The sequence below is a fragment of the Geospiza fortis genome, unplaced genomic scaffold (genome assembly GCF_000277835.1).
Source record: "Geospiza fortis unplaced genomic scaffold, GeoFor_1.0 scaffold186, whole genome shotgun sequence".
Classification (NCBI taxonomy): Eukaryota; Metazoa; Chordata; class Aves; order Passeriformes; family Thraupidae; genus Geospiza; species Geospiza fortis.
The window spans coordinates 4,146,491-4,163,763 of record NW_005054331.1 but is presented as its reverse complement, the minus strand read 5'-3'; the positions used below and the strand labels follow the sequence as shown (position 1 = coordinate 4,163,763).

Genomic DNA, 17,273 nt, shown 5'->3' with positions numbered 1-17,273 from the left:
TGAACAGCTTTCTCCAGATCTTGCAGCCGTGTGGTTTTAAGGTGATGCAAATCAGTCTGACCAAAATGCAACTATGTTAAAATGAATAATCACCAGACTGACTTTTAATAGTGACTGCCTTCACTGAGAAGGAGGTGCGTAACCAGTCAAAGTAGCTACTCACCATGCACTGAAGTATGGTTCCCATAAACCAGGTTAGCCCGGTAATTTTAAAACTTATACCTTGTCGTTTTTCCTGTGCACACTTATGTGAAAAGAACTTGAAAAAAAAGGAAGAAAAACATCGTATTTGCTAAGAAGAAAAATATATGTGAAAGTCGGACTATTTTCAATATCAGAAGCAGCAGATAACGAGCGATGCATTTGGAGGCACTACCAATAATACTCTTACCAATGTGCAATTCCGTCCCCCGTGCTGGGGAGCTTCCCCTGGCAGCCGCGGCCATGGGATCGCCCTCCTGTGTCCCCCAACTCGCGGGGACGCATCCCCGGTCACCAGCCCTGCACTCTGCTCCCTCTAGTGGCCTAATTTAATGAACTTGCCTGAAAGCTCCATCAAATTTACAATTTCCCTCTGGCCTAACGCAGAGAAAGGATAAAATCTGGTTGGTGAATCAGGAGATCACTTATATCATTGCAGTTTCTGCTGAGAACTGGTTTTGAGGTGAAAGCCTGATCCTTGGAGACCAGCATTCATGTTGAGAAAAATCATGTGTTCAGACCCCTTTGCAATCACTTGTGGTCACCTCTAGCCATGCTCTGGCTAGGAGGCCACTCTCTGCACTCTCTGGGAGCTGTTTTTTCACTAAAGTGCATCAGTTAGCTGTGTCCCAGGAGGCAGCCAGTGTCTTGTTCTGGGAGGAGCTGTTCCGTGCTCTCAACAGCTGAGAAATAAAGATCTCCAGACCTGTCAGACAGATCCAGGGTGACTATTCCATCACATTTTAAATCAAATGGCTGGTGAGAAAAAGTGCTACCTTTCTTTTCTTGCCATCTTTTGCTTGTGCCCCCAAAAAACTGCCTAAACTTCCTTTCAGAGTGCAGTATATGAAGGGGCTTACAAGAAAGGTGGAAAAAGACTTTTCAGCATGGCCTTTTCTGATGGGACAAGGGGCAACAATTTTATACTGAAATTGATTTAGATTGGGCATAAGACATTTTTTGATTATGAGGGTCATGAGGCACTGAAACAGGTTGCTCAGAGAAACTGTGAATGGCTCACCCCTGGAAGTGTTCAAGGCCAGATTGGATGGGGCTTTGAGCAACCTGATCTACTGAAATATGTCCCTACCAATGGCAGGGATGTTGGACTCAACTATCTTTGAAAGTCTTTTCCCAGCCAAAAAAATCTGTGGTTCTGGATCAGAGCTAACTACGAAGTAAGACCTACAAAAGGAAGGATGTATGTATATCACTGGGAGTTTCTCAGGCCCTCAGTACTTGTGCCAACCTCTGTGTCCCACCTGAATCATGAAGTTATGCCAGCCTGTGATGGAGGGCATGGAGAACTATCCACTTAGGCCAGCCAGTGGGACTTCTCTTGTGTATATGATTTGCATGCTCCCTTTTTAGCTTTCCAGGGATTTTTACTCAGGGATGAGAAACCCAGAGCATGTTACAAGGCAGTGTTTGCCTCACTGGTATTGGGTCTCCTGTTGCTAGCATCCTGGTGCAGTTTTCATTGAGGTCCCTGCACACCAGGATGGTGCTGTCCCTGCTCACAGGATGGGGGCTGTGCCTGGAGGGAACTCAACCTCAGGCTAGCTCCTCTTTGGGCTGGTGCAATCTGAGGACAGTAGAATCAAGGTCTTGTCTGTAGAAACCAATGCCTGTCTCAAGAAGAAAAGTAACTTGGTGCTGTTTGGTGGATCTGCAGTAGCATGCTGCAAAGAGAGGCCACGTACTGAGCTTGCTCCTGTGGGACCTCTTCTTTTGGCATGGCTTTAGTCTGTGTTATTGCAAAGAAGCTATAAAAGTCAAGAGCAGTTAATTGTTCCAAGTTTTAAACAAATACTGCATCCAAGGGGCTGGAGCTTAGAAGATTTTGCTCACATGGTACACTTCAGTTTCCTGCACTTAAACACCACTTTTTACCTGCAAAGTAATAGCAGCAGCTCTCCAGATGGCAAGCCTGCATGCTTAGCAAATATCACATTTAATTTATTACAGTGTGCTGCATTCCAGCAATTACTAGTAGCTGCCAATAGCAACATGTATCTGACCTAAAGAAACATCAGAATTTTGTGTTCTGTTTGGAGTTATGTTGTGCTTTACTCCCACTTTGGTAGCACCTAATTTCAGACATATGGAAACAGTAATTTCACTCGAAACAGTGGTTTCAAATATGCAGTCATCCAAAATGTCTGTGTCTGAAGGGTATTACTCATTACTCTGAAGGGTATTACTCATCTTCTTTAAAGCACAACTACAAATTCTGTGAGGACCACTGGGTTTCTTTTTTAACTTTTTAGATTTTTTTAAACTGGGATGTAACAACTGTAAGCTGTGATCCAAACCATGTGTCACACTGTCTGTGTGCTGCTTTCTCGCGCTTCAGACATTTCAGCGCCACATGTGCATTTCTGGGCACTGCGTTAGGGGCTTGCAGCATGTTGCAGGATGTTGGGGTCTCTCTGCATGGTGCTGGCAGCTCACTCCCTGCTGTCTATCCCCTTGGATGAGCAGTTTGTCTCAGGTGAGGCCTCAGGTGGTGGTGACTCACCCCAAATATCGCTGAGTTTGGCACAGAGACAGCAGCTTGTTGGGCTGGTGGTTTCTGGTTTTACCCTCTGTAAAGAACAGGCAGTGCTGATCCACCTGTATTTCTGCTGGTTGTTACAGTACCTGCAAGCCCCAGTTCAAGGCAGCAGTGTGCAGAACCCCACAGTACTCAGGGGCTTAGGGCCTTTTTTCAGTGTATCACCTGTCCTAATTTGGGTCAAAGGTGTATCTGCCTCACTTTTTATTAAAAAGAAAGATCAGACTTTTTGCATTCTGCCCTCATCATCATGAGTCATTCCTCAGATGCCTACTTCAACTCTTATGACAAAAATCCTCCCTCATCAGAATTTGCCATGGTGTTGATCTTGAGGAGATTTATGATAGTGTAGAAAGCAAGCTGCCAACTCTCTAGGTTCATTTCAAAGACCCAGCCCTCAGAAATGCTGAAATGGCTCTGGAAGATGCCTTTCATCCTTCTGTAGCAGTGTGATTCTGGGCTTGCCCACCCAGTGCTGGGACTGGGGTCCTGGAGATCTCTGGGAGAGCAATGCTTTTGGAATGCTGCGGTCACCTCAGCTGGGTGCCACCTCAGCACTGGGAACCAGAGAGGTAATTGTGTCACATGCCATGTGTGGCACTTGGATGGTCTATTGATGGGTAGAATCACCTCATCAGGAGCTTGGTAGGTCCCTGCTCTTCTTTGCTGCCTGTCCCTAACGCTGCAAGTCCACCAGACTTGGTTATCTCTGATGTGGGTGCGGCTCCAGCCTGAGGCAGGCGAGAGATGGAGGATCAACAGCCCAGGGGTGGGATTAGGAAGGAAAGGACAAATCTGGACAGAATGCCAAGCAAAGAGGTTGAAGGCTGTACTGATGTCAGGAACACTGCACTAAAATGCCCTGGGTTTGGTCTAAGTAGTTTTCTTGGTGGAAGTAAGGCTGAGTTCACAGGTCAGCATGTGCCCCAGAGACCTCAGGGGCTCTGCTGTGCTGAGCCCCATGCAGGGCAGCCTGGCTGCAGTCTGACCTCATGCAAGCAAGAGCCACTGTTTCAACAACCAGCAAAGTGGTCAGTGATTTCTCTGCAGGTGTACAGAAGCCAAACAAACCAACTGAGCCTCTCCTCAGTAGGGAACAGGAAAGGAGGCAGATGGTGGGTGCCCATCTCCTGCCCTGGCATCCAACCTTGGTACAGCCAACCTGGGTTTCCAGCAAGCTTCAAGCATCTGCCCGTTTGAGGATTTGGATTTGCAACATTGTGAAGGGGACACATTCCTATGTCAGGGAATAATATCAGATTGGCTGCATGCAGGGAGGTCATTATACACTTCGCTATGCTTAATACGGTGAATTAATTGTTTCGCAACAGCAGTTTGTTAAGCATAGGCAGAAACCTCTAAATGTTAGCCTTGTATCACCAGTGTTTTAAGAGAAAGGCTATGGCCAAGTTTTAGCCTGAATCATACAAAAATGCTACAAATGCTGAGTTTTCAGGGTGTAACCCTTCAGCCACATTATTGCAAGGGAAATCAGAACTGGATCCACCAGCCAAAGATAATCTGATCTAAGTAAACAAGATGCAGAAATAAACTCTTTCAGCTTCATGCTCAGACAGGAATACTAATTTTACTAGTATGCAAAAAAGGCTATCTTCCCTCCCATAGTTCAGATTATATTAATATTTCCTTTTCAACACACTAATCTTAAAATTATCCTTGGCTAGGGATCACTGTTGGGGGCTCAAGGGGCCCTTAGCAGATGTTAATTCTTTAACTGTGAGTGAGAGTGACTGTCCACTCTGCAATGCAATTATCTCATTCACTTTACATTCCCATCTGTGGTCAATTCAGATTAGCTCGCCTGAGTGTCCCCATTTAGACAAGCTCCAGGATAAAAGGGCTTACTGAAGCAGAGTCTCCTTGACAAGATTTTAGTAAATTAGTAACTTATTTTAGTGTTCATCTATTTAGAATACTGCTAATAAATCACTTGGAGACCTCAGCTATTGTTGCTGTTTGCTATTTATACAACAGGCATATTTGCAATTTGACTGTATTCCAGCAACAAATTCTAACATGTTTTTAACTTTTGAAACATCAGATTACCACCGTTTTGCTGTGGGATGCGTGTCTTACCGAGCATTTTATTGATCTCATGCCTTCCCTACCGGAAAATCCTTCATATGCTTTGCCTTTCTCTGTTACTGCATGCAGCCTGACTCTCTACCTTGAGGATTTGGACGCCAGTTCTCCTGGTTTTACCTGAAAGTAGCTGCATAGAGCAGAAGTAAAGTGTGTATTTCTACTCAGAAGTCTGACCGTGGCAGACAGTGAGTGGTTGTAAATTGGAGTTAAAGATGGTCAGTAACTTTTATATTTGAGTCCTGCTTTTGGGTTGTAGAAACTTCAGCCTGGTTGGGCTTTTTTTCCTTTTAGGCCCAAATAAACTTGGTTTTCAAGCTTATCATTGTTGTCCTTAACTAAAGCTACATTTTACATTGTGCTGAGGTCCTTCAAGGGTCTTGTGGGTAACAGGAGATTTGAGTTCAGTCACTTGCAGGACTCCACAAACGACCTGGGCAAATATGCAAGAATAACCTCAAAACAGCCTGGATTGTCAACCCATTAGAGGACTGCAAACATCTTTTTTAATTGTCCTGTGCCACTGACATCTGCACAGAGAGAAAACAAAGGCCCAAACTGATGAGAAGGAAAGAGGAATCCTGGCAGGCATTCAGAAGTGCTCAGGACGTGTGAGGACATAGCTAGGGAAGTATGTTTTCAGGTCCCATCTCTACACTTTGTAGAAGTGCACTTTGTAGGAAAAAGACCTCTTTCAGAGTGTCTTCCTGATCATCCTGTCATTGGAAAAACACAAATTGTTGGGCTCTGTTCAGAAATGCCATGTGCAAAATTCCATGTTCAGCTAGGCGTGGTTGGGGTGTGGCCAAATCCCGTCCAGCTCTTTGCATTGTATCACTAAATCTAGCAAGACATGGGGACTGTTGTTTCATAAGCACAAGAATAATGATTCATAAGGGAGTAGTTAATGAGATGAAGTAAATGAGGCTAGGCTGGAGTCAATAAAATTGTATAGCAGCCTAGAAATCTCAGGCTGTGGCAGCTGGCAGTAGCTGCACACTGGCAGGACACCATTTCACACCAGCCTCCTTGCTGATGGCTGTGGTGAAGTGCATCCCTTGGTTTGGTCCTCAAGCTTTCCTTCCTGCAGGGAAGCCCATCCTCCCAAGCACTGTGGGGGTTTCCAAGCTGGTGCAAGTTTCCAGCAGTGGAGGAAGGGAGATTTCCCCTTTAAATAATGGGGCAGCATAAAGCGAATCAGGGGAAAAGGAGAAACTTTAGCTTAGTTTTCACCTAGTTGTGACAAATCCCTCCCCCTCTCCCACAGGCCATCCTAGAGGAGTGACATATCCCCTTATGAGGCCTCCTGGATGCTCAGCATCTCTGAAGGACAAGGGCATGTGAAGAGCAAGATGCTTCTCCAACCTGCCCCATGATCCTCTGCATGATTTCTCCCATTACAAGTAGCCCATAGGATCGTCTCCTTTCCTTCCTGGATTTCCCAGTGCTTTGGCACTTGGGGGTTGGCCCTCTGCTTGGCCAGCTCTTGAAATGCAGCCACCTCTGGGATGGAGCATAGCCAGTGTTTAACAGTGCATATCAGCAGTCCCCCATTTGGAGCAGCAAGTTTCTAACAACTGCTTCTGGATCGACCTCCAATTGTGGCTAAAACACATTATTCTTTGGAGGGAGTTTGACCAGTTTGCGAAAGGGGGGATATTGCCAACAGCAGGAGGGAATGGGTCCCTGGGCTCCAGGGGACCCTTTCCAAACTTCTTATGTAGGATGTGAAGAGCACTGTGCCCACATGAAACAAGAGGAGTTTGGGTAGGCAGAATTTAATTCTCTAAATTGGCATCTGGCCTTGCTAGCGGGACTATTGCTTCCCTTGAGAAAAGTGCCACGGGATTTTAACGGTGCCTCCGGAGCCTCTCTTCAGGCACTGCACCCCACTGCTTCATTTCACAGCTAATTTTTGGCATGAAGAGAAGGCTAGCTCACTTATTCAGCTCCCAGTTCTCTGGCTAGAAAGTAGGACTGCCATGTTTCTCATTGGGATTCCTGGATGCAGCTGGTTACATGGGAAGCAATGTATGTCTCAGAAGTTTTGGATCAAAAGCTCATTTGAGATTAATTGCCATGCAACAGTGGGTTTCAGTGTGAGATACCCACTCTAACAACATTCAAAATCCTACACAAATGGTGAAGTTCTCAAATTCTCCATGGATAACATTTTACAGGAAGAAAAGAAGTTAATATCCAGAACCCAGTTTACTCAATGCATATGCTATAAGTCTTTTACCACCAGTCTCTCTGCAGCATCCCTCATTCCAGTAATCAAAATCTACAGCTATAGGTTGAAAGAGGGGTGCTGTTTCTTGTGACCTTTTTGACAGTGTGCAGTTACATATAATTCCAACAAGTGTTCTTTTCCCTAGAATTTAGTGTATCTCATGGTAGTTCAAGCAGACAGTCCTATAGACACAAAGCCTTTTCATTATAAATAAGAGCAGTTGAAAAATATTCATGGAATTGTGTTACTCTTAGGCTGAAAGAAAATCCCCTTGATCCTCAGTAACATTGCAGTTACTGACACACTAACCTGCTGCCTTTCAGGCTTTTGCAGTGGTGTGTTGTGCTCAGATGCTGTTAAAGAGGCTATTCTGCAGCTCTGGGGAGTGAGCCAGCTTTTCTTACAGCCCTGCCAAGGAAGAAGCAAATCCAGTCCTTTGTCTGGCTCTTTGGAGGTAGCTCCAGGTTTTTTTTTGATCCTCCATATGCACAACAGGTACTGCCAAGGCTGAGAACATAAATCTTTTATGGGGATGGGGAAAGAGGGGAATTGCTGGAGGGATGAGTATTTAAATACCATCTTTCTTGCTGATGGTCAAAGGACTTCATATCATCAGCTGAGATGTGCTGGTTCATTTTCCTGACTGGGCTAGCACAGCCTTGGAAATGGTGATTCTAAAGATGAGAAAAAGGCAATAATTGTTTTCCTTGATAGCCCATAGCCAGTGATATCATGCATCTAGAGGGTTTTGTGAGCCAAGAAACTGAATGTTTCTACCTGTTTGATGAGCAAAAGTAGTGGTTAAGCAAAATGGAGCCATTGTGGAATGAATGGTGAATTATTGGAGAAGCACTATTAACCGGAGATGAAGAAATCCAAGAGGTTTGAGCTGTAGTGAGATTTTCCTGATAAGAACATTACTTTTGTGATCATTGACTGCATGAAGACAGGAATGACCTAGCAGTGTTTCATTTCCATCTAATGAAATAGTGTAGTTGAATGTTGAAGAAAAGCTGAGAAGATGGCTCTCATCTGGCTGATTATTGCCAGAGTTTTCAAGGATCCTGGAGAAATCCCAAGTGTCGTCCCTAGCTCTCCTTGTGCCTTTTCCAGCCCCTCAATGGTCAGCTGCCACATGTGAGTTGGAGCTCTTCCTGGACAAGTTCTCACTTTTGAGAATGGCAGAAGAATGCTTTGAGATTCCCAAAAGACAAAAGTTATCTTGGCATAAATTAATTTGGGAGGGATGATTATTTGAAATAGTTGGATTTTTGTCCTGAAGTCTTTGTAAGACTGCATAAAATTTAGATGCTGAGGCAAGGGATTATTTGTCTTGATTTATGTGCTGTAAAAGACTGCAGAAGGCCTGGAGGTATGGGCCAAATGCTGTCTTTTGTCATATTATATGAAGGAGCCTTGTTAAGGCTGCTGCCATTTCTCCAGCATTTCAAGGAGCTCAGGGACTGCTGGTGGTGGTACACAGTGGGTTTCTGTCATGGTTGCTTGGGGATGTGATTGAGTGCCAAACACTGTGGCCTGCAAGATTCCAATGCTCACTGTGATCTTAGTGTCTTTGATGGTCCCCTCTCTGCAGTGGCAAGGCAGATTTTCCAATTTCTATTGCTGTTTCACCTCATCCAGGTGATGCTGAAGTGCACACCAAGGAGGTGGTCTGACCTCTCCACAAGCAAAAGAGGCTCTTCTTCCCTGCAGTCTACTTGGTCTGACAGGCAGAAAAACAAAGTGTTTTAGAGGATCTGGTGGGTAATACCTGCCCAGCTTAGGCTGATGAACTTTCTACACCATGTGATTTATTTGCACCATCTGCCAAAAGCAAATCTGTCTTCTTTTAGCCTAAAGTCATTGCAATGAACATAGCACAGAGATGCACATTGGTTTCTCTCCTAAAATCTTGTTGCTCAATGTGGTAATATATTAAATAAGTCTGTTTTGTCAGTAGGAGGTACCAGCACTGTGGCCCTATCAGCCTTCTTCACAGGGGTACTAATCCAACAGGCTTAAATTTGTGAAGCAATGAGATTGTTTTCTTAAAGCTTTCAAGAGCTTAACATTTAAGGTGTATCTCCAAAAGGTGGTTGAAGTTAGTGGTTTCAGAGCTTTTTAGAATGGACTGATGGGCAGGGACACAGATATACATGCAGTGCAATGGCGCAGGGCCCATTTCTATAGCAAAATATTCCTCGGCAGACACAGCTGTGCCCTCCAGGAAGAGCCAAGGAGAGCCTGGCAGACTTTGACCACACTGATGCCAAAAATCCCAGAAACTAAAATACTGACCAGCAGGGTAAATGCTAGCATAGAGTTGCACCCTCAGTACTGAAAGTGGGAGACAAAAGCAGCTGCCTGCAGAGTATGTGTCCCTCTCAGAAGGTGTGTGAGGGCAGGGAATCTGCTGGCTGTTGCCTGCACTAGGTCTGGTATTTAAACTGTGCATCTGACAGCAGGTGTGCCTGAGCTGCTCCTGCTGAGGGAGCCCTGTTAAACCAGGCAGCTCCTGTGTCTGAGGCTTCCCACTGTAAAAAATAAAAAAGATCCTCAAAGGTATCAGGGCAAGTAGGACTGTCCATGTTCCCCAAAGGTACCAAATTAGATTCATTGCTGCCGCTTGAGTCTTGCTGCATAGCACAGCAAGCCTTGAAAGTCAGGCCATCCTCATATGAACAGCAAGACAGTCTCACATCAATCTTCCCTGCGCGTGTTGTGGTGTGAGAAGTTTAATTACTCTTTCCTGGGAAGGCACAGGCAGACAAGCACAGGACTGTCTTAGCTCCAAGGTTCCTCTGCAGCACTGAAGGTGGCTTAGCAGGGGTGTGGGAAAGAGGTGTGAGAATGCTCTCTTTGAAGGGGGAGCACCTCACTGGCATTGCATTTCTGCAGCTAAATGTACATCCAGCTCCATCAATCGGCTTTTGTAGTTATGATGAGCTTATTGCTTCTAGTACATTTCTTGGGTGGAAGTTGAAAGCAGACTCTGTGGTAGGTTGACAATTGGCACACATATTGCATCATTATTAATATTTTTAGTTACCCATTTCTACAAAAGAAATCGTTCCCTGAGATCTTTCCATAATGTTTATGAAGAGAATTGACTACCTATAACTTTTACATCTAGTGAGCAGGAGAGTGCCACAATAAAATTTCCCTACTAAGCTTCTCTGAACAAGAGCAGCCAAGGCTGAAAGCAGTTGCCACCTTTGGGTAGTGCCCTCAGGAGAGTTCCTGGGCTGTTGGATGGCTGGGCTGGCTGGAGGGAGGCGCAGGGGCCGGGGTGCAGGCAGGCAGTGGCTGGGGGATGGCAGAGGCGTGCCGTTGATAGAGTGGATAGAGCATGGACTATCTCAGCTTGTGCGATCATTTGAAGTGAAAGCCCAGGCCTGTGAGCACAAGCAGATGTGAGGCAATACTGGGCACACAGCTGGGAATCCCAGGACCAGGATGTGAAAGATAAGGGCTCAGTTTCACCTCAGCTCCAGCATCAGGCAAGTAGTGCCTAACCTCAGCTGCTTGTTGTGCTTGAGGGAAATTTTTCAGGAGGCAAAGGGCTGAGGTCCTGGATGTGCTGGCAGAGCTCCACCACTGCATTTACTGCCTACATTTTCAGAGCCTTGTCCAGGCACTAAATAAATCAGATCACTTCTAGTAACGTAGAGATTCCACAGGGCCCCAGAATACAGGCCAATTAAACACATTTATTTAGTGCCTACATACCAAGAGTCACTGCAGACTCCTAATGCACACCTTAACTTTTCTGTTAAACACCTACTTGGACATCATATGCCCTTTTGTAAAGTGATGCACATCCCTCATTTCTTTTGCTGTATATCTGGATAAGACAACAAACTTTGCATTCTTTTTATTCGAAATATTGTTTTTCATTTGTTCCTGTAAAATGCATTGAAAGGGATAAATCTACCAGCAAAAACCAAATAAACGAGTACTGAATTTATCTAATGCCCCTGAGCTAATTACATGAATCACTAATATGGACGTGTCATTGTTGTAATTATAGGTATATTTGCATGCATCCAGGTCAGACAATACAGGGTAGAGTTCATCAGTCTCTTTTGGAAAGAAACTACACATCACTTCATGCAATGTTACCACTCTGGTTTTCATTTACAACCAAGTAAAAATGTAGTTATGTTTTTAATATTTGTTTATTGCTTTTATTTTTGCCATATTCCTGTTTGTTGGCTTGTTCCCATGTGTATATGCTTCTTGAGTCTTCTATCCATTTGTTCTTCTATCCATTCTTTATCCATTCCTGGCTGAGGTCAGGCTCTCAGTTGGAGGTTGGAGCATGGCACCTCTGGCCAGGTGCAGGGACCCAGGGAATGGGCACGTGCACAGCAGCTGCAAGACCCTGTGCAAAGCCTCTGTAATTGTGCCTGTTTCTGAAGGTCTGTGAGGGAGATACTTTTGTGGATCACCCACATCTCTTCAATGTCACAGGCTTTTGTATCCCACAGGGTTCCATTCCACTGCTCTGGGCACTTGCATCTTGACAAAGGTCCAGGCCCTTGCAGCTGCATTCAGTGGAGGTGGGCCTGTGACTCATTGAGAAACCTTTGCTCCTGGCAAGTCTTTCATTGGTTTTGTTGACTTCCTCAGGCAACTTTGACTTCACAGTTTATTTTGTTGCTGTCAGAATCATTCATTAGCATTTTCCTTCCCACTGTGGAGATATATATAAATATGTCCTTTTATTGCCTCTCACACATAAACATATTAGGGTACGTCTTGCAAAGGGACTTTATGTATTTATATATCAAGGTCATTGTGGTGCCAGTGGTTACTTGAGTGCACCAAGTCCATGGCTGCTGCTTTATTTCTATACAGGGCTCCATTACTGCATCTGCAGAAGGGTGAGGAGCTCAGGCTTCTTCTGCCACTAGAACTTGTGAAATAATCAACAGAGCAAGAGTTGCTCATGACAGCCCATGAGGAAATTGAAACCCTGTGAAAATTTGTTAGAGGCTGTCTGTGTAGTGATGTGTCCAAGCTGCAGACAGCTGCAATGGTCTGGCTGAAGAGCAGAGGATTTTTACTCCATGGCATGTGCAAGGTACTGTGGGACAGCTTATCCCCTCCTGCTCCCTTGGAGTGGAGTGGGCTTCCCTTGGGAGTGGAGTGGGCTTTCTACTGCCACCAGCATGCATTGCACTGAGAGAGTCAGATGAACCCAACCCTCTTGAGGCACAGCAGTGACATTCCTTACTCAGAGACCACAGACTTCAGCTCCTATGTGGCTGTGTAGAGAGACCACCATCATGCCAAAAAATCTCTGTGCATCTTTTAAATCACTCCTATCACTCCTCAATTGATGTTGCTTCATGCAAAGGTTGCTTTTATAGCACGTGGGATCCAACAGCATCATTCCACATCTCACAGAAGGAACATTACCCCAAGGACTAGATATTTTGTTTCTTAGCAGTTCTATTTGCCTCCTGGTTTGTGACATTAATTATTGCTAGATACTTAGTTTTAAGTGGAAGCTGAGATAAAGATTCCGTTCTGGGACTGTATTTAAGAAGAATCCCAAATATCATAAGATTTTTTTGTGAGCTAGCAACACTGGGAATGAAAACATCTTTCTGATAGGATATAATATGGAGGTAAAGCACAGAAATGCTGGGGTGCTTCAATGTATTACTTCTGCCTTGCTTTACAAAATGTAATATTTTAATTAGTGCATACATTTCAGAGCTGCTGGTGTAAAGATCAGGGCCTCCCTCACTTTGCTATCATAGGTGGGGCTATCATACTGCATAAGTCACATCATCTGCCTAATGTTGTGATGCCAGGTTTTGATGTTTTGTTAGAAGGCCTTGTACACAGAGATGGAGACTTGAGTGGGAAAGACAGAAGCCTGGTCACCCAGGGGTGCTTACTTGAGGCTTGCTGCCTGCAGAGTGGCTGGGGACCACTGCCCAACAGAGTCCTGGCTGGACATGGCACCAGGGAGACAATGGGCTTGTAAAATCACATCATCACATGTTGACAAAGTGTTCTTTTCCATTTTTCCTACACACTTCCTCTACACTGCTAAAACTGAATAATATTTTGGTTGAGGAGATTGCTGTAGCTGGGAGTTGCCAGAAGAACCAGAGGTGTGAAAACCTGGTCAAGTCTGCTGTGCAAACCATGGTTCATTATCAGAGAGGATGCTGAAACCCTGTGCCCATCCTATTGCTGGGGCAATTGCATGGAAAAGCCCAAGAAGAGGTAAAAGCAGGAAATCTGGCACTGCCTATGTGTGTAGGTGTGGCTGGGCTGCTGGAAAGCACAGGGGTGCAGACCCATGATAGCTGTGTAAGAGCAGTGTGGCCCCAGTGATGTGCAGACTCCTGAGACCAGCTGGGATAAATTAGTGATGTTAATGACTGAACAGGAAAATCTTGCTGGGAAACACATCCTTATCCTTATTATGCAGTGTCTGAGGACTTGTAGAATCCCAGCTGAACCTGCTGTGTCAGAGCAGAAGATTGCTCTTTGTATGATGCCCTACATATTGTAATGACCAGTTAGTATTTTGTTACAGCAGGGCTGCTGGGGTCAGGGAGGCAGGCATGGGGATGTTTACTGTGCTGGCAGCACTGAGACCAGGCTCCCTCTGTTACAGGGCTGGAGGGCACAGTGTAGCTCCCCAGGCCAGGGCTGCTGGGCACAGCCAGAGCCGCACAGGACAGCCAGGGGGGAGCAGCTGAGAGCCTGCAGCCCCTGGGAATTACAGATAGAGTTCATGTTTAGCATCACTGTTTTCATGTAGCCATAAAAAGAAATGTTTGTGGCATTTTAGGATCTGAGCAGGAATACTGGCTCCATTGAAATCAGCAGCATAACTCCCCCTGAATTCCACACCAACAAGATTTAACTCTGTCAGTGCAGAGGCACTCAGGGTTATTGATTTCCTTGCTATGATTGTCTTTACTACAACCACAAACATCAGCCACATGCATTAAACAGGGATAGATAAACAAGGAAAACTGAAAACACGAGAGGAAAGTCTGCAGCTCCATCTAGCATAAATTGTTCCCATTTATATAATTTCTCCTCTGCTCTCATCTGAGCTAGGACAAAGAATTCTCTGAGATGCAATTTATGTAACATCAAGAAACCCAAAATGCTAGTTTTTACTGAAAGTTCTTGACCCAGCATTTTCTGTCATGTCCACTAAAAGGAAATCAATGTCTTCAGTTTGGATTTTTCCCAAGGAATTTTCTTTCTGTATCTGAAAGCATCTTGTGTTCACAAAACCACTAGCAAGTAAATGTGATCAGAATGGTATTGATCTAAATTTGGGTAAATAACAAGCCTTGGGTTGAGGTGCAAGACTTGTTGTAGTTGGGGTTCACTTGGGTTTCTATTGATATCTGGTTTATATTTTTATTTTAGGAAAGAAGAAAAAACTCTGTATATCTCTGAAAGAGAGAGGGGAAAAGACCTCTTTTGAAGTGTGTTACTGTTTATTAATACCTCTCACTGGACTCAACACTTCTGCAAAAGGAGCATGCTCACCACCTCTCCCAGTTAACTTTCTCCCTTACCTGTGTCTTTCTGGCAGAAGATGCTCAGACACCTTTGGGAGGGAGTGTTTGCAGGAGGGCAGTGCAGAACTGCAGCCACGATGTGTTTGCCAGCATGCAAGGCCCAGCTCCAGCACAGCCCAGCCCTGCTGTCACCAGCATGCTGGTGCAACTGTGCTTGGCAGGCTGGCAGGGCACGAAAAAGCGTGCTGCCGCCATCCAGCTCCAAAACAAGGCTAAATCTCCTTCCAGGCTGACACAAAGCTTCCTCTGGCTGGGTTCAGGCAGCCCTGGAGAAATGCCGGGTCCCAGCCGGGAGCAGTGCCAGCAGTGGTGAGGCTGATGGAGGCAGCAGCTGGTAAGCAAAGCCTGCAGGCAGGCCAGCTGGCAGCACTGTGGTCATTATTTCCAGGATCTGTGGATCCTGGTCAAATAAAAGGGAAGCCTTCATCAGCTAAAGCATATCAGCTGCTTTCTATGGAAGGAGTGGATTTAGGGGCAGGAGGCTGTGATCCCTTATAGCAACAGCAGCAAGTTGGTGCCTTGCCTCTCACTGGGCAGGAAATAATGGTCACCTCCTTGCCACCTGCAAGAGGCTGGCCAGCATTTTGGGTGTCATGGATTGTTTCAGTAGGGCAGCACTGTAGTTTGAGGAGGTTTTAACTCACTGCTGGGAGTAGTGCATGGAGCCATTAGCTGCATTGCACCCTCAAGCACTCAAGTGATTTGCTCAAATGTTGTTTATAATTATTGTAGTTCATCGAGCTGTCGGTGACTGTTCAGTGAAAAACTACTTAGCTATTCTGAAAGTGTCACTGTAAGTTGAATGTACCAATAGCTAATATATGTCATAGATATGTTGTTTAATATCTGTGGTAGCCATATAAAGTATATGCTGTTTCTGATTCCTCATTGTAGGCAGCTAGACCAAAAACTTTAAAATAAGCCTTTTCAAGAAAATTGCTTATTTTTATCTAGTGCTCTCAATATTCAACTTGAGCCAATATTTACCTATTCAATCAGTCTGAAGTTAAAATAAAGAATGAATGATAAGTATTTGTTTAAACTTTGGAAGCCCCCCTCTTTCCTTTCTTTCTTATCTCGGTTTTCTTGATTATCAGCTTGCTGTCACTAATTGCCACACCTAATCACTTTTCCACTAGGAAGCAGCCTGGGACTGATAGGAACCAAATATTTGGAAATATGAGCTATATTTGTTAAAAAATACACCCATTCTGGGAGAGGGAACGTTAATGAAGAGTCCCCCACATGCACATCAGCCAGCAAGGTGCTGGGCCATGAGGCAAGGGCACCCACCTCTGATTTGAGTTAATGGCAAAATGTCACTTGACACCCATAAGGTCCTTACTTCTTGTGGAGAGGAATGTTATGGATCATGGGGAGTCACCCTGTGCACACTGATTTGTAGGTGGATTTGCTGCTCCCACCCCTTGTAGAGGAGGAAGAGCACCATGACAGCCTGGTGCTCGCTCCCAGAGGATGCTGTCATTGCCATTTCACCCCACAGCCCACCCTGGGGCTGGCTGACATCCTCCTTTCTGCTTCACCCACTGCGTTTCGCTGCCCAGGTGATCTTCCCAGCCCCGTCACCCGGTGTTTCTCTGCCCAGGTGATCTTGCCAGCCCTGTCACCGCTGTGTTTCTCTGCCAGGTGATCTTCCGAGCGCTGTCGCCGCCCTACGCCGTGGAGGACCCGTACAGCGCAGAAGCCCAGGCGCAGCTGAAGCCCGGGCCCGCAGCCCCCGCCAGCCCTGCACTACGCCATCTACGACTTCATCGTCAAGGGCAGCTGCTTCTGCAATGGCCACGCCGACCACTGCATCCCTGTCGCTGGATTCAGGCCCACCAAGGCAGCTGGCGTTTTCCATGTGGTATGTACATGCGCCAACAACGTCTGCACTGAATTTTAAAAATAGTAAGGGACTGTATAGACTGTATAGAGTATGGTGTAAGTCCAAGTATGCAGTATTTGACATGTGATGCCCTGGGCTACAAGCACAGTGAGCAGAAATGGCCTTTACAAAGGCGGTGGTCACCATGTGGGGCTGAAGTGCTGAACTTCCTTTGTGTCTTGGTGTGGCACTCTCATCCTCCAAAGGTGCTCCATAGTAATTTATTTATTTCAGGTAAATCTTTAAAAATAATTAAATTGCTGACACCCATCTTTCCCCAAATGCTAACTTGCAATAACACAATATCTAAAGGATAAAAAATGCTGGGCATTCTGGTAACAAAGAAGGAGGAGAGCTTCTCTAAAGATACAAGGCATCAGGTAACTACCATTGCTTCTGGAGGATCCAAAGATATTGGGTTGGATCTTGAACCAAGGGGATAGAGATAGGTTTTGACTCTTACTCATGAGCTTTCCATTACACTTTGCAATACCTTTCTGTGGATAAAAACTCTGGTTTCAAGGGGACTCCTATCACAAGAGCTTTGAGCTCAAATTCCTAAGGACCCACCAAGACCTAGACTCAAGGGAAGCAAGAGCCACTAACCCATAGGGCAGGTGACAGGCACAGCAGTGGCCAACACATTGGATGCCTGTGGCATGGCATGCCTGCACCCAGCCAGTCCAGCGACACCTGCAGCCACCACCACATCTTATACCT

General features: G+C 45.4%; 1 protein-coding gene across 1 annotated transcript in view; it reads left to right on the top strand.

The window, feature by feature from the left end:
• NTN4 (netrin 4) overlaps positions 1-17,273 on the top strand; it is a 71,743-nt gene that overhangs the window by 28,582 nt on the left and 25,888 nt on the right. The window contains 2 exon segments of the mRNA XM_014307246.2: positions 16,313-16,386; positions 16,388-16,532. Of these exon segments, the coding sequence (XP_014162721.2) occupies positions 16,313-16,386; positions 16,388-16,532 (219 nt within the window).